This window comes from Typopeltis vanoorti, chromosome 20 (assembly GCF_054136105.1).
Source record: "Typopeltis vanoorti isolate ZY-2024b chromosome 20, IOZ_Tvanoo_1.0, whole genome shotgun sequence".
Lineage (NCBI taxonomy): Eukaryota > Metazoa > Arthropoda > Arachnida > Uropygi > Thelyphonidae > Typopeltis > Typopeltis vanoorti.
Genome location: NC_143568.1, coordinates 78,273,671 through 78,299,948, shown reverse-complemented (window position 1 = coordinate 78,299,948; position 26,278 = coordinate 78,273,671). Strand labels below are relative to the sequence as shown.

General features: G+C 33.5%; 1 protein-coding gene across 3 annotated transcripts in view; it reads left to right on the top strand.

Moving 5' to 3' along the window:
* sud1 (Prolyl 3-hydroxylase sud1) overlaps positions 1-26,278 on the top strand; it is a 232,918-nt gene that overhangs the window by 30,888 nt on the left and 175,752 nt on the right. For all 3 annotated transcript variants that reach the window (XM_090410657.1, XM_090410658.1, XM_090410660.1), the window contains exons 3-4: positions 11,731-11,929; positions 18,935-19,083. In XM_090410657.1, the coding sequence (XP_090266783.1) occupies positions 11,755-11,929; positions 18,935-19,083 (324 nt within the window). In that variant the 5' untranslated portion in view covers positions 11,731-11,754. The remainder of the gene's footprint in view (positions 1-11,730; positions 11,930-18,934; positions 19,084-26,278) is intronic.

Below are 26,278 nucleotides of genomic sequence, written 5' to 3'. Positions count from 1 at the left end.
ATGGCCAAAAACTCTTCCTTCTTGTTCCTAATACTCCTAGTATTAGTGTACATGAATTTAAGACCCCCATTAGCCCCTACCCCACCTTGATGCCTTATATTAACTATCCCACTCAGATTTGTTGTCCTTATTTGCTCTGGCATATTATATTCATTCTTACATTCAACTGCCTCCATAAGGACTGTATCTCTACTCCCCCCCCCCTAACAAATCTAGTTTCCCTGAATTTGCACATCCACTACATTCAGCAACACTTTCTCAAGTCTTCTTACACCATAACCATTCAAATGCAAGCCATCCATCTTATATAGATCCTTTCGCCCATCAAACTCACTCCACACATCCACAAATTCCACACCACTCGTCATACATAACCCACGCATAAAGTCATTTGCAATTATAGCCCTCCTTTTAAACATTTCGCTGTCATACCGTGGCAAAAGACTAATCATTCTAACTCTCTCACTCTTTTCTTTTGCTACCTCAAACAATTCATTCAGGTCTTCTATCATTTCCATTTTATCTCCTTTCAAATCATTCGTACCTGCCACAACAATCATTTCTTTCACCCTTTCCTTTTGCTCTCTAATAGACGCAGTTACGTCCTTTATGGTCGCACCAGGTTGGTACGATTTTGTCAAATCCTCTACTAACACACCTCGTACTAATGAGTCTCCATACAGCACTCTATCCTTCATTTTGTTCATGTTCACATTCATACGTCTATTTTTCCTGTCATACCTTTTATTATTGCTTGGTTCATTCAGTGTACTTTTGTTCATGCACTCTAGCTGCTGTTTTGCTCTTTCTATCGCACTATTCAACAACGCGATCTCACTCAATGCATCTATCTCATCTTTTTTGTTCTCTGAGAAACCATTTATACTATCATTCACACTTTCTACATTCACACTCTCACAATTTTCATGTACAACCTTGCCGTTTCTTGTCATATCCCTATTTCCTTCATTTTGAAGGTTGACAAAAATATCACACTCACGATCCGAAATACACTTCAATTCCGCATTCTCCCTACATTTTCTACACACATTCAAACCTTTATCATCATCTAACCACACTCCGACCGCACTCCGCAAAGCGTACATTTCACAGCTAGTACACTGACTCATTTCTTTTATGCTACCGTTCTTTGATAACGATGGCGAACCTTCATTACTGGCCGCCATTTTCCTACGCACAGGTGCCATATTTATCTGTAACGTGTTTTGTCAACTTAAACGTTATAACACACCAAAAATAGACGCACTAAAATACGCAAGGCAAACAAAACAAAACTACACAATATTAAGTAATTTGTATCGATAACTGAAAATGATACTTATCTTATCTGGAGCTTGCACGAACACTACTCATTACGAATTCATCTAGCGGCGACTTCCGACATAGATTATGTTATAAAACACTTTAGTACACTAACCACGTTAATAAAGCTCTAATAATATACCAAAATTAAACACTTAAGTCCATTAAATTGAATCCAAAACACCAATAAATCAACAAAAAACACAAATCTCTCAGGAGCTCTCCGATAGCACGACCGTTCACCAGCTAGCCTCGACACCAGTCCTCCAAAGTTGGTCAGTAAACTGACACACATAGGATAGGTTAATGGCTATCAGATAGGTATCAGCAAGTTGTGCATGGGGGTGGGAGAGGACGCTATCTCGAAAGAGGAAAGTCACTAGCAGTGTGGTGTGCTGCAAGGGACCTTGACTCTTGTCTGTATATTAATTATATTGGGATAGGTTTAGCTGGTGATATACAACTGTTTTCAGATGATGCAAAACTAGGGAGAGTAATGAGGAATCAAGCAGATGTTGTGACTTTACAGGAGGACTTGAATAGATTGTATGAGTGGGCAACAGTATGGAACTGTTAATTCAGTGTTGCCAAGTATAAGGTTTTGAAATTTTGTAGGCAACAATGGGATGCAAAGTATACACTTGGTGGGAAAATTTTGGAGGAAGTTGAGATAAGAGACCTTGGAGTGGTGGATAAAGATCTGAAGTTCAGAGGTCACATTGCACAAGTTGTGAAGGCATCACATCAGATTATGGCAATGATACAGAGGACCTTAACTTGTAGAAATAAAGAGGTTCTGGTTCCATTGTATAAGTGTAAATCTATACAAGGCCTTGATCAGACCTTGTATGAATTATTGTACACAGATTTGGTCCCCTGGTTTCATGGTGATGAGGATATGTTGGAAAGGGTCCAGAGAAGAATGACTTTTGTCATTCTTCTCTGGACATAACTGGTCTTTGGGATGTGGGATATGAGGACAGATTGAGGGAATGCTGTTTGCAAAGCATTTGCATTGCTTTGTGAATAGGAGGAAGAGAGAGGGGGATATGATTGAGACATTAAGTTGGTAACAGATTGTTACCAGGTTAATGTGGAAGAAATTTTTCTTAGAATGGGGTAAAGGAATAGAACAAATCAACATACCTGGAAGTTGTATAAGAAGGGTATGGGTAGGGACATAAGGAGTAGGTTCTTTGCATGCAGAGTGGTTGTTCAGTGGAATGCTTTGCCACATTATGTTGAATGCAGATACATTGAATGAGTTAAAGCACAGTTTTATGGGCTTTGTATATAAATATGGATGTACATCGTGGAAATATGCCTTCCACGATGAGTCTAGAATCCATGAAGGTCTGATGTTAATAATAAAATCTATATCTAGGCATTCACAGGTTGCCTTAGTGTAGACTACTTTTTGCCTGGTTCTCTGAAGAGAACCAACCAGTTTGAAACAGTTGTCAAGACAGTGAAACTTTATTAAAAATGGACTAATAAAAGGTAAATATATAGATGCTCGGGCAGCGCTTATGTCTTTTGAGTAGTCCATGCTAAGGCAACTCGTGAATGCTGAGAAATGTATTCCTGCAAGCTCTCTGGTCAACTTACGAAACTCATAGTTTCTACATTCAGCTTTGAAATAATGATGGATCTAATATCCACTTTGCTTATGTACCTCTGTATATGTTTATTTTAGTCAGGCATCATCTACTCCAGCTTCCTTTCCATATTTCAGTTTACTGACAGCTTTTGCTATCTTTAATACTTTTTTTTTTTTTTTTTTTAAATTATCCCATGGTATTATTACACCAGATCATAGAGGTCAAGTTCATGTATTTTATACAGCACCTTTTCTGGGTTGTTATAGAGATCTTTAATACTTCAGTGTACAAATGACTGTCTGTATCCTCCTGAATGTTTTATCTACTGCTCTTGCTGCTCTAGTTAATTACTCTAGGAATCTGGAATATCCTCCTCCTCCTCCATTTTTTTATGTCACATTGTATTGTCTTGATTCCTTTTCTGGTAACTTTCTTTCATTTCTAAGCTGCTTCAGTAGTCTCCAGAACTTATTGCACCTTAATAATTTTTATTTTGTATAGCCCTAGTAATCATCCTCCTCCTCTATTCTTGCTGACATTTGACCACACGTTACCTAGATTGAAAATATAGCTAAAATCATCATCATCAGTAAAACAAAAACAGAAAGTTCACCAAGATTCTTGGGACAGATTTATTAATAAAATAGAAGACATACATGGAAAACAAGATAGCCTGCAAAATATTGAGGAAATTAAATGAAGAAAGAGATACTGCACAATTCAACATAATACAAGAGAAACAATGGATAGAACATTATAAGAATGTATGGTGTGACTCATTTAATAACAGAAAATAATAATGAAGAAAGATGAAGATAGATTATTTTATATTAAATGAAAAGACATCAAAATTTTCACTCGATGTTAGAGTTCACAGAGGATATGAAAAAAGCAGTGACCACTTCCTTGTTAAAATAAAATTAAGATTACCACCTAAATGGCTACAAGTAACAAGAACAGAAAGAAAATTTGAAACATTTGTTTATAAAACTAGACTATTGAATGACAAGATTCTTGGGACAGATTTATTAATAAAATAGAAGACATACATGGAAAACAAGATAGCCTGTGGCTATATGAACAAAGAATTAACCAATATCTAGATAAAATAAAACAAAAAGAAGAAATAGAAATAGAATGACTTAATATAAAAACAATACTAAATGCAGCAGCAAATGAAAGCTTAGGAAAGACCAAAAAATTCAATAAAAGGGAAAAAATCTGAAGATATGGGATGATACAATCAAAGAAATAATCAAAAAGAAAAAAGCAAATGGTTAAGCAGTAAAAGATTAGAAGATGAAATAGAATATAAAAGAATAAGAGCCATAGCTAAAAGAGAAGTCAGAAAAAAGACAGAGAATCATGGAACAAATTTTTTTGTAATTTAGAACATGATTTATATAAAATAAGACCCAGTGCATAGATTTTGAAACACTTAAATGCAGATACCAAAGAAAACATAAAATTAAACACCGAATTGAAATTAGAAGAATTTCTAAATTACTACACAGAATTGTAGACAGATAAATATTTTAAAAAAGACAACTGGCAAACAATTAATGAAAATGAAAAGGAAATAACTAAAGAAGAATTAGAAATCAGCCTGAAAGAAACAAGAAACGGAAAATCACCTGGAGAAGATAAGCTAGGTTCAGAACTATATAAATATGCAGGAACAAGATTCAAAGAAAGACTTATTATTTTTAAATAAAATTTGTTCAACTGGTATCCCCCCCCCCCCAATAGAATGGAAAAAAGCAATTGTGATTCCTATCCTTAAAAAAGGTAATAGAGATGACCCTAAAAACTATGGAGGTATCAGTATACTAAATTCCTGTTACAAAATATATAGCAAACTAATGAAATATTCCGAAAACTTTATTTTAGAAGTACAGAATGGATTTAGAAAAGGACGATCATGTACAGACCCAGCCTTTTGCCTAAAATTAATAATAGAGAAAAGAAGAGAATACAATTTAGAAACACATATTGCATTTATTGACTTTGAAAAAGCATTTGACAAAGTTAAAAGAAACATATTATTTAACATATTAAAAAAAAGACAAATACCAAATAATATCCTAAAAGCTATCACAAATATATATGAAAATAATCAAATACAAATAACATTAAATCACGAGCTATCGTATACGAGAGAGATAAACCATGGGGTCCGACAGGGATGTCCCCTCTCAGCAACTCTTTTTAATATCTACTTAAATGAAATAATAATAAAATGGAATAAAAATTTACATCAAGGAATTAAACTTTCTCCTGCAGTGAACTTAAACACTCTCCTTTTTGCCGACAACCAAATGATAATTACAAATTCTGAAGATAACTTACAGAAAGCTATTTTAGATCTAAATGAGATTGCCAAAGATTATGGTATGATAATATCAACAGAAAAATCAAAAACTATGGCCTTTAAAGGATATGATCCAGCAAGAACTAAAATAGTAATAGATAACAAGATCTTAGAGCAGGTGAATTCATTTAACTACCTAGGATGTATGATCACATATGAAAATGAAAAAGATATAAATGTAAAAATTGCAAAATATTTAAAAATAACAGGTGTCGTCGTCGTCTTCTTCTTCAACCTTCTGGTTCTGTCCACTGCTGGACAAAGGTCTCCCCCACATGATTTTCCAGATCACTCGGTTTTCTGCCTCTCACATTCATCTCACCCCTGCAATTTGTTCTAGTTCATCTCTCCACTTTCTTCTCGGTGTTCCTCTTTGTCTTGCTCCATCCATTGGTCTCCACTCTGTTGTTTTTCTAGTCCATCTCCCGTCACTGCATCTGACAATATGGCCAGCCCATCTCCACTTAGGCTGTTTAATGTATTTTACAATATCCATGACACCTGTTTGAGATCTTATCCAGATATTTGTCTTCCTATCTCTTAATGTTATCTCTTTAGCATACTTCCTATCTCTGTAGCATACTTCTTTCCATGCAATGTTGTGCTGTTCTCAGCTTTTTCTTTAGGGCTTCTCTTAAAGTCCATGTTTCTCCTCCATATGTTAGGACATGAAGTATGCACTGGTCGAAAGCTTTCCTTTTTAGACTCATAGGGATGTCACTTCTGAATATGTCTCTCATTTTCCCATAAGCCATCCATCCTAGGTGAATTCTTCGTTCAGTCTCTTTTCTTTTGCACTCCTCAACGGATAACAATTGGCCCAAATATACATATGAAGTAACTTGTTCTATTTCATGGTTTTCAACTTTAATAGTTTTATGGTTTATATATTTATTCGTCATTATTTTTGTTTTTTTCTCTATTTATTTTTAATCCAATTTCTCCAGAGGCTTCATTTAGCTGATTTAGCCTTTCTTCCAGATCTTCAACATTATCTGCTATCAGGACAATATCATCTGCAAATTTCAGATGATGCAGCCTTTCTCCATTTATGTTTATTCCTTTTGTTTCCCAATCAAGGCTTCTAAAGACTTCCTCTAGTGCAGCCGTAAATAATTTGGGAGATATGGTGTCACCTTGCCAGATGCCTTTTTTGTATTGGGAACTTTTCACTGTTTTTATATAATTTAATTACAGAAGTTGCATTATTGTAAATATTTTTTAGTGTTTCAATATATGGTTTCTCAGTTCCCTGGGTTTCAAGTGCTTTTAGTGTTGCAGATGTTTTAACTGAATCAAATGCTTTTTCATGGTCTAGGCCAGGCATAAGTTTATTGTATTCAATTGATTTTTCAATGAGCTGTCTTAATGTGTGAATTTGGTCCAAAGTATTGTAATTCTTTCTAAATCTAGCTTATTCACAGGATTGCATTCCCTTTAGTTTAGATTTTATTCCATTATTTATAATTTTTGTGAAAACTTTATATATGGTGGGGAGTAGGCTTATAGGTCTGTAGTTTTTAATTTCTTCCTTATTGCCCTTTTTAAAAATTCATATTAGAGGTGAATTGTTCCAATTTTTTGGAATTTTTCTCTGTTTTAGGCATTTATTAAAGAGTTAAGTCAGCTGTTTGATAACAGGGCTTCCTCCCAGTTTTAAGAAGTCTACCATAATTCCATCTTCTCCTGAGGTTTCCACTCTTCATTTCCACTTCACCTTGTAAGATCTCAGGGGCATCATGTTCTTCCTCACTCGAGTTATCCATAGATGATTTTTGGATATCCTGGTCTTTGTCTTCATAGAGTTCAGTATAAAATTCCTGAATTCTTTTGATTATTGCATCTCTATTTTTTATAAGTTCACCATTTTTTCCTCTTACAGCAGCTATTTCCTTTGTTCCAACTGATAATGTTCATCTTAGGACCTTCATATCACTATTGTTTCTTTAATTTTCCTAGTATTATATGATCTAAGTTCATGTGTCAACCTTTTACGTATAGTTTTACAAATTTCCGCATATTCTATTTTATTGGTGTCATTCAAATCTCTTTTCATATCTCTTCTTTTCTTCATCAGATCTAAGGTTTCCTGTCTTAGTTTTTCCTCTCCTTGGTTCCTTTTTACACCTCCTATTTCTAGTGCACGATTCAAGATAGATTTTGTTAATATTTCGTTAGCATCATCGATGGTAGTAGCTGTGTTTAACTTTTTTAGTTCATTTTTGAGCGATTCTCTATAACAGCTTTTATTGTGGTAGAGGTTTTGTAGATTCACTAAATTGCACTTTTTTCTCATGAGCTTATTCCGTTCCCATTTTTTGTTGATCCATACTTTTGCCCTTACTAGTCTGTGGTCACTTCCTGTGTTAAATCTATTAAGCACTTTGGTATTATTTATTATATATCTTCTGTTGGAGAGGATGAAGTCTATTTCATTGTAAGTTTGTCCATTTGGGCTTCTCCAAGTCAATTTTTGGTTGATTTTCTTCTTGAAAAAGCTGTTCATAATAAAGAGGTTATTTTCTTCTGCAAATTCAATAAGTCTTTCTCCTCTTTCATTCCTCTGTCCAAATCCAAATTTACCGATGGATTTCAGATGGTCATCTCTGCTTCCAATTTTGGCATTAAAGTCACCCATTATAATTATGTAGAATTCTTTAGAATTATTTAATGTGGATTCTAATGTTTCATAGAAACCTTCTATCTCTTCATCTGGATGGTCCATAGTTGGGGCATATACTTGTATAATTTTCATTTGGTATCTTTTATTTATGAAGAGACTTAGTTCAGCTATTCTTGATGTTATTTTGTTTTATTTACAAACAGGACATTGTCCTTGATTGTTTTATTTATTAGGAATCCTACACCACCAGTTAAGTTTCTGTCACATTCACAGTGGTAGAGGAGATGTCCATCTTTTAATTGCATTTTAGCAGGTGTAATTAACTCTATATTTAAACCAAACCTAGTTCAAAAACAAACCAGACTAAAAGTATACTATACATTAGCCCTACCAGTCTTAATGTATGGAAGCGAAATCTGTACAATAAAACAAAAAGACAAACAAAGATTAATAATAGCAGAAATGAAGTTTATGAGAAAAACTGCAAAGTATACTCTATTTGATCACAAAAGAAATGAAGAAATTATGAAAGAATTAAACCAAGAACCAGTAATAGAAAAAATTAAAAAATATAAACATAAATGGATGGAACACGTTCAAAGAATGAAAACAGAAAGATTACCAATACAAGCCATTAGGAAAAAGAAAACCAGGACGTCCTCTTAAATGATTCAACTATGACTTCTAAGGCCGGAACAGGCCATGCTAGGCCTAAATCCTTGATACGCATGATGATGATGATGATGATGAATAATGAAGAAATCAGTAATGATATAGAACCAATTACATTAGAAGAATTAAAAGAAGCAATAAAGGTATCAAAAAATAGAAAATCAACCAGATTAGATGGCATAAATACAAAGTTTGGGAATATGATAGAGAATATTTACCTTACCGATTCTTAAAATTAATAATTAATTAATTAATTAATAAATAATTAAAAATAACTGTTGGAAGAAATGTGAGATTCTATCAAATTGGTCAAAAGCTAAGGTTATATCTATATTTAAGAAAGGAGACAGAGATGATTGTGAAAATTACAGAGGAACACGTTTATTAAAAACAGTAAAATCCTGAATAAAAGATTTAGAAATATTGCAAATAGTCTATTCTTAGAAAAACAAAATGGTGTCAGACATGGAAGATCATATATAGACAATATTTACTTGTATATGTTAAAACAAATTATTGATAAAACACAAGAATTTAATTTAGGGACTTATCTGGCCTTTATAGATTATGAGAAAGCTTTTGATAAAGAAAAATTACGGAATATAATGGAAAAAACAAGACTATCATTACGTTTGGTACAAGCTATACAAAATTTATATAAAGATATAAAAATATAGTTACAATTAGGTAATAAATTAACAGAAGAGATCAAGGTGTTAGACAGGGTTGTAGCTTATCTTCAACTCTCTTCAGTATGTATATTGATCAGATTATTAAAATATGTAAAACAACAATAAAACAAGGTATCCGGTTATCCAGAAGAACTATTATTAATGCAATGCTGTATGCATATGATCAAGATTACACTACATGACAATGAAGATGACCTTCAAAAATCAGTTTATGAATTAAGCAAAATATTTAACAAATATTTAATATTTGTTTAATGTTTAATATTAAACAAAAGAAAACAAAAGTCATGGCATTTAAAGGTCAAGATCATGTCTGATCTTAGAAAATAAAATAATAGAACAGGTGACATTGTTTAATTATATAGGCTGCATGATATCATATCTAAAAGATTAGATGAAAAAATAAATTTCAGAAAATCTGTGGAACAATTAAAAGGACACTGAATAAAAAGACACGATGAGAAATTTGACTAAAATTTTATAAACTAATACTCCCACTTTATTATATGGTTTAGAAACGTGAACCGTTAAAAAGAAAGATGAAAGTAAAATACAAGCTGCAGAAATGAGATTTTTAAGAGCAGCTAAAGGATGCACAACATTAGACCATATTAAAAATGAAGATATCAGAAGAGAGAGAGAGAGAGCTAAATATATACAATGTAAAGAAAAAAATCAAGACAGAGAGAGAAATGGAAGGAGGATCTGTTTAGGATGAAAAGATATCAGCCACTAAAAGAGGTGGATGATGAATATAGGGGGAGAGAGAGAAAAGAACAGCTGAAAGATGGAAAGACCAGTGAAGCCAGAAGAGTCAAATGCATAATCCTCGAAGAGAAGATTTTCCTGACTGAATCGGTAAACTTTCTTTTTAAGTTTTAATTTCTGTTTGTAGTTCCTTGTATACTCCTATATCCCAAACAATTCTGAAGATATCAACAATAGCATGATTACTTTTCTTATTTATTGTATCTTTTTCAATTTGATTCTTTATAATAATGCTTCACACTATAAACAATGCCGATAGAGGAAAAAACACATAATTAAATTGGCTAATATATATATATATCACTGGTTTTCAACCAGCATTGTGTGCCTGTGTGCCTGTCAGTTATACTTGTACTAAACTAAGTAATTGACAAACAATTCAAACTGTAAATGAAAACAACTAATGTATTTACATAGTGCCATCTATTGGCCAGATAACCATGAAGTTCATTTAGAGAAGTCAGATTATCAGGTCTCAATATGACAGTCTCTCTCCCAGATCTTTGGTAAATTAATGCAGCCATACTTGTTGAGGTTGAGAGAGTGTTTCATAGTTGATGCTGATTCTAAAATTAGCTGATGCTGATTTTAATATATCTCTAAGGCTTATAACAACTTTTATCTAATATAGATGTTTTCTTCCATCTAATCTTATGTGAAGGAACATCCAGAGCATTGCCTGCCAATCCTGACTAATTATACAAGATGATCATGGATGTAATTTTTGTGTTTCTCAAGGCAGATATAATCAAACCTTTCATTCAGCTAACCTTCATCCATTATCCAGCAGATCAGCTGCATCCTCTTGAACATCCTGGAGTGTATAAAGTTCCTTGTGCCTGTAGTTTAGACTATTTTGAATGGACTGGTAGATCAGTTAACATCCATCTTGAAGAATACAATTACATCCACAATATTATAATTGTGCTCTCGATGCTGGGTAGAAGACCAGCGAAATTAGTTTAATAAATATTTCCTCTCTTGGTGTTGTTTATACCATGAAGCATTATTATGAATAATTAATGACACGTAAAATTTTCTGTACGTCTCTTCATTTGAATTTATGCATGTTTTTGTTGGAACATGAACATTGTTTTATTAATGTCCAGTCCATATCCTGAACAAAAATCCACCAGGCACTTAACCATTATTATTATTCTTAACTTTGCTCTTTTTTCCATGCTTTCCCAGAATATTTCAATATGAACCAAATTTGTTTTTTTACCTGCTTTTTCCCTTCTGGCTTTCATGGACATAATTAAGTTTCATTGTCCAGTTCCCATTTAGATGCTGACATGAATACTAAGAGCTTGCCATTCAAGTAGTTTATTTTGGTGTTTTGTACTGAGTGCTATGGTACTTCTTCCTTGCTCTGATTACTGTTGCCTGAGTGTAAAATCAGTCTAGAAACTTACTTATTTTTCATGGTTTATAAGCATTTCTGAATAACAGATTAATTAAAATTTCTTTTGTGCATTAATTATTATTTTTTCTGAAAGTCTTATTACTTTATCTAAAATTAATGATTTTTAAATTAATGAACTGTAAGCTAATGATTAGCTTAACATATTACTTTTTCATTATCTTTTAAGGTAATTTTTTCAAAAGAAATATATTGGTGATATAAATACCTAGGCTAATACTGTTAATTGATCATAAATATTTATTGATGTTTTTTAGTTGGTACCATAAAACATTTAAATCATGAGCACCAAAGAAAGAAAACATTCATCAGAAAATTCCAAAGAAAGACCATACAAGAGGCAGGCCAAATCTGTATCCAGGCATATTGATTGTACATTCAACAAGGCATATTGCACTAAAGATTTCAAAAATTACTTTGCAGAGTTGTTTACAACCAAAGTAGCCAATTGTCATGGTAATTTTTTTTCGTTTTTGTATCCATTGCATTTCAGTTATTGTCTGCCATAAATAGTGTTTTTAATCAAACTGTCATCAAGAGTTATTATTTAATCTTTGTTTCACTTTTCATTGAACTTCAGTCATCTGTTTGACTATTCATTGATGATAGGACAGATTTTAATGTTTCTCGATACCAGATATATTAACTTTATAAAAAATCAAGGTTATTATAAAATGCAGTATAATTTGGCATGAGTGCTATAGTAGTCACATATGAAATGTACATTTTCCGTTTTACAGAGTGCTTATCCAGTTGGAGGAATGTTTATTCTCGAATGTGGGTTTATAATCGTATCTGATTAAGAATCAGATAGAATATGAAACTATTTTTATTGATTTCTTGACTAGTTTCATAAACTCTTATTTCACTAGGAGTGAGGGGTTAACAGCAAAGTAATCTGTCAGTATTCTTTTTGAAGAGCTGGAGATTACAGTCCATGGGAAATCATTCATAAGGAAGGCTCCTCCACAGAGCCAAGGTAGAGGAAATAAAAGACGACTGAGAGGAACAGGTTTGGTAAGTCTGCAGTTCAACTGTAAAAGGATGTTGGGCAGCTGCTGCTCATGTTTCTGTTGGTTTAGAAGAAATGGGGAACAATGGATTCTAGTTCTGCTGAACAGTGACTATAAAAAATGGAAAGATCTGTAGAAGAGACAGTGCAGAAACTGTCTATGAGACAGAGGCTGAAGAGAGTCAATAAGAGAGAGAGAGAGAGAGAGAGAGAGAGAGGTGGGGGATCATCAATTAACTGAACCACTCTTCAGAAGAGTGGTTCAGTAGATTGATACTCCCTCTCTTATAGACTGTCTTCAGCCTCTGTCTCATAGATAGTTTCTGCACTGTATCTTGTATGAACAGCATTCCAAGTTTGGGCAAATTTGAGATTTGCACACAGTAAACAACTGAGAAGGAGAGAAGTAACATGTTGAGTAGCATTACTTCTCTCCTTCCAAGTTTTCTGGAAGATGAAGATGCTATAGAAGTGATGTGATTGTGTGCAATAAATTTTGCATAGCAGTTTGCCATAAACAGTGACAGATTTACTCATATGTCATATCGGCAATTTGAGCAACTACTCACATTCATTGATGATCTCATTCATCTCTTCTTATTGATGATTCAGCTCTCATTCACATGTTAAAACTGGTTCAGACTTAACATGGTCTTTTGGCTGATTTCTCACTTCTTCCATATGACTGGTTCCATACTCCTGCTTCCCACCAAGCTTTACTAATTCCATATTTATTTTGCTAATTTTACTAAAACATGTATGTAAATGGCTAAAATGTGAAAAGTGTTGTATATGTTTACAACTGGTACTGCAATTATTTTGTATTTTTGTAGAGTATTATTATTATTATGTGACACCTCCAGGGAGTCCAAAGACTGATCGAGGGAGAGTGTGCCAACAGCGTCGAACGATTGAACTCCATCCAACTACTCACCACACTCAAACTTGCTTAACTTTTTTTGTGAGCCATTAGTAGCAGAGGCTCTACCAATCGACCAACCTTTGCTGGCTACAGCATTTATTAATTTGGCTAAGGGCCTTTGAATAATAGTAGCTGGTTTTAAGAGAATATGCATTTTATGTTAAGAACTAACCTTAATATCTCCTATTTGAATACCAGGAATTAATATTATTAATTATTATTATTAATTGAGTACACTCAAGAGATATAAAGGATACTGTTGATAGTAGTATATGATTTAAGTTTGCATTATTATGTACATCTTTCTGAAGTACATAAGAAGATTTTTGAAGATTTTTTCCCCAAATTAATATGTTTGTAAGTATTATGAAATCTAACATTTTGGTCTTCTAAAACTCTACTACTACCTCATTAATCCACATGGATCTTCGTCATCATCATCTGATTTTCTTCCCACCATTCTTTTATTAAATACCTGTTGATGACAGAATGGTGGTTTGCTAACTTTCTTCTCCTGTTCTGTTTATATGACCATTTCTGTTTATATGATCATGCTAATAATGTCAAGTTCTTCCTAATATCTTCATTTTTAATATAATTGATGCCATCTATTCACACTGTTTACACAGTGTAAGCAAACAAAGTTTGCACCTGATGTATCCTCAGAACTTACATTTGGATAAAGGATTAAGCTAAATTTATTATAGTCTAACCAAGTGGGAAAAAACTTCCAACATCTTTCTCTAAATCCAGAGTCATTTAATAATAAGGTGAGACACCTTTTGGCAACTCGTATAGGTAAATATGACTTCTCCATTGCTTCCACCTTAGTATCACCACCTCTGGGTCTGGCTCCCACTGACGAGACCTCAATAAAGGTCGAAACCAGTCTGGGTAGTGGCCCTTCCCTTAATGCATCTCCTCAAAGAGATGTGCTTTGCATTATGGGAGATACTAAGACAAGGAGTGACGAGAGCTTGGTCCACCTTTACCACGAGTTGCCTCAGTCCTGAAGATACTTCAGATGCAAACTTTGTTTGCTTACACTTGGATAAAGGATTAAACTAAATTTATTATAGTCTAACCAAGTGGAGGAAAAAACTTCCAACATGTTGAAAGCTCATAGCAAATATTTCAGCATGTGCTCTAAAAGAATATAGAAAAAATGTAGGAAAGTGAAGCAATGTATAGATGATATTCAACTCGAAACATTGTAATTTACCTACCAAAAAAAAAAAAAAAAATGTCAGATTCGAGAAGGAAATGAAGCACTTAGTGAAAATGAAAAATAATATCAATAGTTCCTAGCAAGTAAGTCAGCATAAACTCAAAGAGAATACAGAGAAAAATGGAAGAAAACAGTGTAATGTGTAAAAATAGATAAACCAAAGTTTTGAGAAAACTTTGGTTAATATAGAAGAATAATATCAGCAAAGGGAAAAATGTTCTGGAGACTATTAAAGAAGCTTAGGAATATGGAGAAAATAGTACTGGAAATGAATCAGATATGATAAATGTGACATGAAAATTTAAAATAAAGATATCCTAAATGTATTGAGTAATTATTTTTGAAAGACTTAAACTTAATCAAAAAGTGACAGAACTTTGGTAAAAAAACATACAAGAGGATTATCATCAGTAGTATATATATCAATATATGAGGTGGAAAAGCCACCAAAAGCCTAGTGTTCAAGGTATCTGGAGAATGTGATATTCAACCAGAAATGCTTGAATATTGAATTTTAAAAGATTTGTAGTGGCAGCTGCATAATTCAGAAGGCATGGTCCAAAGGTTGAATTTCAGATGATTAGAGTATACCTTTTATAGAACTCATCTATAAATAATAATTAAATAATATTATTTAATATTATTTAATAAAATTAAATTAAATAAAAAAAAAAATAAATAATAATAAATAAAACTTAGTGTGAGGATTACAGAGGACTTCCTTACTGAGTGTTTCATATAAGATTTATACAGGCATATTTGAGAAGAGGCCAAGAAACATTGTTGAAGAGAATATTTGAGAAGATGAAGCTGGGTTGAGGTCAAATAGTCAGAATCAGATTTTTCACTTATAACAAATAGTTCAGAAATCCTGTGAATATAACAGTGATCTCTGTTTGAGTTTTGTATATCTCGAAAAGGCATATTACAAAGTACCAAGAGAAAAACTGTTCAAAATGGTATATTATATTGTATATTTGTGTTGTAAGTCAGCAGTTAGAATTGAAAGAGGTACAGGAGGATGGTTTGATGTAAAATCAGGTATGAGACACAGGTGTATATTATCTCCACTGTTATTCATCATCTATAGATGATGGATCACATTATGAAGGAAAGTGGCATCAAAATTTGATATTGAGCTCTTTACTTCATGATGATGATATACTCCTAAACAAATCCAATAGAAGTCTGCAGAATTTGATGAGTTGGATGATAGCTATAATAAATTTTGATATGAAAATCACCAATAAAAATAGGCAGGAACTTTGAAATCATTATCACCTGCATCCTGAATGCAGAACTGGTAGAAAAAAGGTAATTTCAGCTATCTGAACAAAGTTTTTAGTGCATATGTGTAACTAAATATGGAAATACACAACAGAATTAGCAAAACTGTTATGGTACTGAGTCTGCTGAATAAATTTATGTGGAATAAGAGAGATTAATGAAAACACTAATCTAGCCATATACTTATACATACTTATACATATAGCCATTAATTACTTATGGATCTGAGAGCCAGCTATGAAATAAAACTCTTGATCAAAGACTGAGACATGAAAGTTCTCAGAAAAATCAAGAGAGTGAACGGATGGCATCTTTAGTAGAACCATATTAACAATTGAGGATATTGGGAAGTACCTGACATTGTTAGCATTCAGGAATGTGAGAGCAGAACTAATCTAAGGTGGTATGGTCATTTAAACAGGATGGGAGAGGAAAGATTAACAAAATAACTATATTTTGCCAGGATGGCAGAAAATAGTTATTTTGTTAATCTTTGTTAATTTATTTAAATTAAAAACACTAGCTTGATGAATTGTAATATGTTTTTGATTTCATTCTGGAAAATACTTTTAAATTACACTTTTTGATTACAGTAATGTTTATTTTATTTTTATTTATTTATTTTTTATAATGGCCATTTGTGATATTTGGTAATTTGAAGCCTTATTCAATCATTCCGATTTTATTATTGCAGGTTGCCTTCCAGAAACATGATCTTATGCCAAAAAATGCTAAGCTGGTGTACAATTCATGTTTCTTGTTCAGTGATATAGAAAATGTTTACAAATTTACAAATTTATGTGGAATAAGAGAGATTAATGAAAACACTAATCTAGTAAGCATATTAACTAATAAGCATATAAAATGTTTGCTTAATCTATAATTTGATAAAAGGATTTAATCAAAAATAATTAAATTCTCTCAAGGGGAACAAAGTGTTAAAACATAAAAGGAACTCCTCTTTGATTCATGCATCCAATTTAATATTGTCTGAATAACTAATCTGCAAAATTTGAGATATTCACAAATTGAGTTATAGAGTTCAATACCTAATATTCTACATAATGAAAACGAGAGACTGACACCTGATGTGGTGAGCCATTTTAAACACTGTGCTCTGCTTTACTAAGTTCTGATTAACATGGCAGTAAAGTCAATCAATTCTAAACTCTATAGAACTACTCATTTAATTTATCGCTGGCATGCACAATTTCAGAAAATGGGAATGTTTGTATAATTTTTGTGATGTTTAAATGTAAAATAAAAACAAATAAAAGCACCAAAAATTAAAATATACATGTTTATGTTTCACTTAGTCATTTATCACATAAAACATGGTTTGGTGTGCTGATTTACGTTCTGATTGTAGTTTTTTATATTAAGGATTTTTTTTTTTTTAAATCAAACCAAAAAAATATGGACTAGAAGTTTTGCAAAGAGTGCATCTTGATAATGATATAAATTAAAGATGCCATTAAACCAAGAAATTATATTCTTCATTTAATTCTTTATCCAAATGTAAGCAAACAAAGTTTGCATTTGAAGTAATTTCACGAGGCAACTCATATATAGAGGCTAATGACTTCACATCACTTACCTTAGTATCCCATAATGCGAAGCACATATCCTTTCAGACATGTATAATGCTATGCATTATGGAAAGGGTCACTACCCAGATTATTTTGACCTTTATTGAGGTCTCATCAGCGAGAGTCAGACCCTTAAGTGATACCAAGGTTGAAGTAATGCAGAAGTCATATTTCCATATACAAGCAGCCAGAAGGTGTCACACCTTATTACCTAAATACTCTAGATTAGAGATAGATGTTGAAAGTTTTTCCAGATACTATGGTTGAGGTAAATAATATGAAGTAAATAATGATTTAATTTATAGTATAACCAAGTGGAAAAACTTTCAACATCTATCCCTAAATCCAGAGTATTTTAGTAATAAGGTGTGACACCTTTTGGCTGCTTGTATATGGAAATATGACTTCTGCATTACTTCAACCTTGGTATCACTTCTGGGTCTTCCCAATATTCCAGATACTATGGTTGAAGTAAATAATATGAAGTAAATAATGATTTAATTTATAGTATAACCAAGTGGAAAAACTTTCAACATCTTTCTCTAAATCCAGAGTATTTTTGACACCTTTTGGGTGCTTGTATGTGGAAATATGCTTTCTGCATTACTTCAACCTTGGTATCACTTCTGGGTCTGACTCCTGCTGATATGTACAGTTTTGTCATCTTTAGGATGTAAATTTATATCATAGTAAACATTTTGAAGACAGATACTACCTCAGTAAAGGTCAAAACTGATTTGGGTAGTGACCCTTCCCATAATGCATAGCATTATACATGCCTGTAAGGATATGTGCTTTGCATTATGGGATGCTAGGGCAAGTGATGTGAAATCGTTAGTCTCTTTGTACGAGTTGCCCAGTCGTGAAGTTACTTCTAAGCAAACAAAGTGCAAACTTTGTTTGCTTACACTTGGATGAAGGATTAAACCAAGGATATAATTTCTCATCTTCCTTTTACCCTCTTTAACTTGCGGTGTCGAGGGTTTATCAATCATTGGACCTCACACCGTTTGCAGGATAAGGTGGTCAGCCCTACACCCTGTTGTTTCCTATGTCCTGTAGTGTTGAGTTCTCAAGGCCGGTTTGCCTGCTTTGTGGGATGAAAAACCCCCAGGATAAACTGGGAAAAAATCCTACTGACCTGCTAACTTGGCTATGGCTGAGGAAGATCCTTCAGCTCCTCATGTCACTGATGGGAATTGAACCTAGGACACTCCTACCCCAGGCTAACTAGGCTAACCGCGCAGACATGGATATAATTTCTTGACATATTTAATTTATAGTATAACCCAGTGGGAAAACTTTGAACATCTTGATAATGAGTTGCAGTTAAATGGGACATTGTTATGGTGATTGATATTTAAATAATTTTAATATTTATATTTTGAATAAACATGTATTAAGAAATTTTTTTTTTTTTTAGAAAGTGGTGCAGAAATTATCACTGATCCTTTTACCTGCTGTGTATTACCAGAGTTCATAGAAGAAGTAGATTTTCTGAATTCATTAAAAGATGAATTGCTAGATTTGAGGTTTTATGAGAAAAATAATGACCTGTACAAGTTTCACCAGGTAAGATCAGAGAGAGAGAGAGAGATTATTCCCATTAATAAGATCATAAAAAATATTTGCTCAATTAGATGGAATTGGCGTCACACATCATGCATGCTGTGACATAAATATTATAATATTGAATTTGAATAGCTAAGCTTTATAGTAATGGAACTTCTTCTGTTTACTAACCTGTAGGCTTATTAATTTTGCATTTTTAAATTAAACAAATCTGGCATTCCTGGATAATGTTGATGAACAAGATGATGGTGATATTTAGTGCAGAATTTAAAATTGAGCCAAAAAGTAATGTGAGATTGGATGCGTTATTATTGCTGTTGAAATGGCAGTCATTTTATTGATTTGATCAATAAAGAAACATCTTACTTTACAAATTGTGTGTGCACGTCACACATGCATGCGTGCAAGTGAATTATCTTAATGAATTATTAGGACCTGTGCTTCTATTTTAAAGGCATTTTTCTCTGACTCATTGTAATATCATCATTGTGGAAAATATTTGTTTCTTAGGCATGACTTCTACACGTATTTTATCAAAATTAATGAAGCATTCTATTTTTCATTTTAACAATAATAAAATAGTGATAATTATTCTGTTTGTTTTGTTTGTGATGTTTTATTGGTTGCATTATATAGTAGAGAGATACAGTCAACTCTCATATAGCAAACACCATTACAACACAAATTGCTGAAATATGTGGTATTTATAAGAAATTATATTCTTGTTTTAATCCTTTATCTAAGAGTAAGCAAACAAAGCTTTCATGTAAAATATCTTCTTGACTAGTCTACTTGTATATAGAGGATGTTGATTTCACATCAGTTGCCTTAGTATCCCATAATGCAAAAACATTATGGGAAGGGTCAATATCCAGATGGATTGTGGAGGTTTCATCAACTGGAGCTAGGCCCAGGATGATACTAAGGTTAAATCAACACAGAAGTTATATTTTATGTTCAAGTTTTAAAATGGTATATCACCATATTATTGAATATTCTGGATCTAAATAGTTGTAAAAAGTTTTTCTGCTTAGCAATTGATGTGAAGTCAACAGACTATATACAAATAGATTGGTTATGGAGATACTTAACATGTAACATTCTGCTTGGATAAAGGATTAAAACAAATATATAATTTCCCACTTCATCTTCCATTTTCATGTAAGGCTCAACAGCCTGTCAACCGTCAAGTAACTTGGCTATTAAAAACCTGGCACTGCTTATGATTAGGGAGTTAATTCTGTCCGTATTGTCTGCTATGTGTTTTCATTGCATGTATTCTTCTGGGAGGAACAACCCTTCCACCTTCATATGAAGCTACACTAGCTAATTCACCTTCAGCTGAAAAGTTCTGATAAAGGTTCTTTGCATTCTAGATGGGATTCGAACCCAGGCCTTTCCAACCAGTGAACTCGGTCTATACTGAGTAAGCTATAATATACTTTGTAATCAAGCAACAAAACCTTTTTGTCAAATAGAGGTCAGAATAATATTTTCTCTTTATGAGAAATAAAATGGAAAATCATGGGAACAAAACAAGGATTTATATTTCAATGTTGTAGCTCTAGAAAAGGTTTATGTCAAGAGAATCTGCTCAAATGCTACAATTATGTAGTGTAACTTTGATATTATATTGAGCAATATATATAGTCTGTATTTAGGTTAGTAAGCCAGCAGTTAGAATTAAAGGAGGTGCAGGATGATTGCTTGATGTGAAATTTGGTGCAAGACAAGGGTACACACTATCTCCAATGTTATTCATCTATGTGGATCACATTATGAAGGAAAGTGACTTTATAACCTGATATCAAAATTGGAAATGTTAATCTCACTTTATGCAGATAATGTTATATTCTTAAATAAAATCAGTTCATGTTTGCAGGATTCTTTAACGAAATTGAACACCTGCTGTAACAAATATGGCATGAAGATAAGCAATAAAAAGAACCAGATCTATGGAAATATGACAGTAATGTAGTAAACTTCAGCTGCATTCTGAATGGAGAAGAACCTATAGAACAAGTAAAACATATCATCTATTAGGAGTTTTGTGAAAATGGCAAATTAAAAATGGAAATAAGAAATAGAGTAAGAGACATTAGTCAAAATGTTAGTGTGTCTATATAAGCCTGTGTTCAAATTTAAATTGCGTTAAAAAATGAAAGGGTTTATCAAAGACTAGAGCACAGTTATGAGATTCCTGAGAAAAATTGGAGGGGTGATGATTAACATGTGGCATCAATGGCCAAACCATATTATAAATGAAGATATTAGGAATGATCTTTACATTGTTAGCAATCAGGAATATGTCAGCAGAGCTAATCTCATTTAATGGGATATGGTCCCATTAAATAGAATGGGATAGGAAAGGTTAGTAAAACAAATGTTTGATTACAGGAAAAAAGACCAAGACAATATTTATGTGGATTGGTGGAGTAACAATTGCTTTAGAAGACCAAACTATAAGATCTGATAGTATTGGAGTCCTGACAGATAACTTCTATGATTAATTTGGAGAAAATTCTCAATAAGCAGTTCGTAATAATTAAAACTTTACATATAGTTCCCATACTTTCCTTGAAGGTACATGTGAGGATTTTATTGATGACGAGAAATTTGTTATTAGTCTACAGAATTCTTTAACTAAATTGAAAAGCTACTATAGCAAATTTGACATAAAAATCAGCAAATAAAAATACAAAAACTGAAAATTTGGGCAGGAATGTAAAAAAATCAACTGCAGTTTTCAGTGGCAAACCTGTAGATCAAGTGAAATATTTTATCTATTCAGGCACAACTTTTAATAAAAATGGGATAAGCAGGTGGGGAGCTAATCGAATAAATTCATATGGAATGAGAGAGAGATTAGCCAAAATACTCAACTACTAGTATACAAGACGATGTTAAGTTTTTACTTAAGGATATGACAGTTGGCTTTGTAATAAAACAGTCGATCAGAGATTAGGAACTACAGATATAAGAGCCATGAGAAATTTAAAAAGAGTACAGATGATGTTAGTGGCAGAATTGTATGAATAATGATGACATTGGGGAACATTTCTAGCATTCGAGAATGTGTGCACAGAGCTAATCTATAAACACTGAGTGAAAGGAAAAAAAGTTACAAAAAAGGAAACAGGTGTTTGTTACAAGAATGGAAAAAGAGGTCCAGAGGAACCGAAGGCTTGGTGATTGATATTAAAATATAGAGTTTTATATTTTTATCAAAATATAAAACTCTATTGTCTTGATAAAATAACAGCCCACATAGTGCAGTTGGTAATGACAGTGTGACCTTTGGTTGAAAAGCCCTGGGATCAAACCTGATCTATGAGATGAAGAACACTTATGAGCATTTTCAGCTAGTTAGTTAGCCAGTCTCATATGGAAGAAGTAGGGTTTTTTGTCTCATAAAGCAGAAAATGCATGAAATGGCCGAAAGTAATGTGGATGAGGAGGAGGAAAGAGAGAGATGGCATGCTTATGTAAACTCCTTAACAGGACAAAATTGAACAACTCAAGAAACGATTGGTGTATAGTATAGCAGGAGGGAGAATGGAAGCAAAAGTGAATGAGTAAAGTATAAAAGTGCAAGAAACTGGAAGTAAAAAGAATGTATTGTATGGAGATTCATTGGTAAGAGGTGTACTTAATGAGAAAGTGATGAAAGCATGTTTCCCAGATGCGAAGATCAAGGATGTTAGTGAAGCTGTTAGTTTGCAGAAGGTTAGAAATGAAAGAGTTGATTGTTTTGGCAGGCACAAATGACTTGAAAGGTGTGAAATATGGAATGAGGGTGGATATGAAAGAGTTGTTAAAAGAAGTGAAAATGAAGAGTGAGAAAGTAAAGATTGTGAGTCTACTACTTTGGTATGATAGGACTCACTTGATAAGAAGAGCCATGATTGCTAATTTGTCAATGAGAAGATTGTACAGGAGGAATGGTATTCATCATCATCATCATCAAATTCCTGCCATGTACCCTCAAGGGGTGTATAGGATATGACAGTACTACATGAAAAAATTACATCATTACTAACTTCCTATCTACAATTTTCCTCCAAATCAGTCTGTTACTTGTCAAGACTCCAACATTATCAGATCTTATATTTCTATCGTCTAAGGCACTTTGTACCGTATCAATCCACCTATATCTTGGTCTTCCTCTGGGTCGTTTTCCTGCCAACCTGGCAGAAAACACTTGTTTTGCTAATCTTTCCTCTCCCATTCTATTTAAGTGACCATACCATCTGAGATTAGCTCTGCTAACGCATTCCTGGATGCTGACAATGTCAAGTTCTTTCCTAATATCCTCATTTTTAATATGATATTGCCATTGATGCCATCTGTTCACGCCTCTAATCTTTCTCAGGACTCTCATATCTGCGGTCTCTAGTCTTTGGTCAAGTGTTTTACTTCTGACCCAGCTCTCAGATCCATAAATTAAAATTGGTTTGAACACAGTCTTGTATACAGCTAATTTAGTGTTCCGACTAATTTCTTTCTTATTCCATATGAATTTATTCAATTGACTTCCCACGATACCAGCTTTGCTGATTCTGTTGTCTATTTCTATATTTAGTTTACCATCTTCAGTAAAAATTGTGCCTAAGTAGCTGAAATGTTTTACTTGTTCCACAGGTTCTCCATTCACAACACAGTTGACATTTTCAATGATTCTGCCTATTTTCATTGTCTTTGTCTTTTTATTGCTGACCTTCATACCATATCTATTACAACAGCTATTCAATTTAGTCAGAGAATCTTGCAGACTTGTAGCGGATTTATTTAGAAGTATAACATCATCCGCATAAAGCAAAGAGCTGACATTAACATCTCCAATTTTGATATCAGGTTTAATACCACTTTCCTTCATAATGTGATCCATATAGATAATGAATAACAGAGGGGATAATGTACATCCTTGTCTCACACCAGATTTAACATTAAACCATCTTCCTGTACTTCCTTCAATTCTAACTGCTGACTCACAACTCAAATAAAGACTAAGTATTGCTTGATATAATGCCCCATTGACACCATATAACTGCAGCGTATTGAATAGCTTCTCTCTTGGCACCTTGTCATATGCCTTTTCCAAATCGACAAAACTTAAATACAGATCTTTGTTATATTCCCATGCTTTCTCGACTATTTGTCGTAAAGTGAAGATCTGATCCTGACAACCTCTATTTGGCCTGAATCCAGCTTGTTCTTCACCAAGCTTTTCTTCCACAATTCTTCTCAACCGTTTCTCAAGTATACTTGCATAGATCTTGCCAGGAACACTCAGTAGGGAAATACCTCTGTAATTCTCACATTCAGTTTTATTTCCCTTTTTATATATGGGTACTATGAGAGCTCTACTCCAATCATCGGGAATTCGTCCCTCTGTCCAGGCTTTCTGAACTATGCAGTGCAGCCACTGTAAGACTCTTATACCACCATACTTCAGCATTTCTGGTCGAATATCATCTACTCCTGCTGCCTTTCCACATTTCAAGCCTTTGATGGCTTTTTCTACTTCAAGTATGGATATGTATTCCTGACTGCATGCCTGGTCAGTGTTTTTTATCACTGTGCTGTCATCACTGCTTGTTTCATTTAGCAGTTTTTCAAAGTAATTACTCCATGCTTCAAGGATATCTTTTTCTCCTGTTTTCATTTCACCTTTATCATCTCTAATTCCTTTTACAGCACTCTTTCCTCCATTCCTAAGCTTCTTCAACAACCTCCAGAATATTTTGCCACCTTCTTGATATTTATTTTCTATATTCTTGCCAAAGTCCTCCCATGACTTTTGTTTAGCTAGTTTTACACACTGTTTAGCTTTCTTACATTTGTCTCTGTATTCTGTAAGAGTAAAAGCTGACTTATTTGCTAGGAACTTTTGATATGCTTTCTTCTTTTCCTTCACTGCCTCTTTAACTTCCTGTGTCCACCAGGGAGTTCTGATTTTTTTATCCTTGCACACAACCTCACCACATGCCTCTCTGGCAGAATCAATCAATGTTTCCTTCAGAGTTTGCCACTGAATCTCCAAGGTTTGATTCCTGTTCTCTAACTCTTTCATTTTCTTTTCAATAATATTTCTGTATTTTAGTCTACAGTTTACATCTGAGAGCTGCTCAACTTTTATTCGCTTTAAAACTTTCTTACATGTTATTCTTTTCAATATGAAATTCAATTTTATCCTGCTCAAGACTAAATAGTGATCACTTCCAATTTCAAATCCTCTGTACACTCTGGTTTCCTGCACCAGGGAGAAAACATCACTATCAACAATAACATAGTCAATGAGACTTTTCTTATTCCTAGCCTCTTCTCTCCATGTGAATTTGTGCACATTTTTATGTTGGAACATGCTGTTAGTAATAACCAGTCCATGTCCTGAGCAGAAATCCAACAGATATTTGCCATTATTATTAGCTTTGCTCTTTTCTCCAAATTTTCCCAAAATATTTTTGTATGTCTCACAATCATTTCCTACTCTACTATTTAGATCCCCAACGAGGACCAACTTTTCCTTTTTCATTGTGTCAGTTGCTTTTTCTAAAGCCTCAAAAAATTCCTCCACTTCTACCTTAGTAGAACCTTCTGTGGGACCATAGGCACAAATAAGTCTCATTGTCCAGTTCCCCATTCTCATATTTGCCCACATTACTCTACTTGAGACTGACTGCCATTCAAGAAGATTAGCCTCGTATTTTGTGTTGAATACTATGGCTACTCCTTCTTTTCCTTGATTGTTATTGCCTGAATATAACATTTTGTGTTTATTGCTCAGAAAGATCTCACCAGTTTTGGTCTTTTTTGTTTCAGTCACCCCTATTATGTCGATCTGGTACTTATCTAATTCCTCAGCTAGCTTCATTTCTTTGCCATTCAGGCTTCTTACGTTGATAGTACCGATCTTTAACTCTGGTGATGTTGAGTTGGGGTTTGTTTTCAGATTTGTTCCAGTAGCTGACTTTTCGCTGTTCGCCCTGGTTCCCTGGCGAAAACAATGGGGCCTTGTTTAACCGGGCGACGCCCCAGCCGGCATGAAATTTTGTCATGTTGTACCATCATTTTTTATTTTGGTTTAACCAATAAGAATACAATTTGGTCGGCTAAATCCCAAATTGCCAGCCCATCCTCGTTCGTTCAGTATCCAAGTAGATACCCAACAGGGTGCACCACGAGAAGGTGAGGA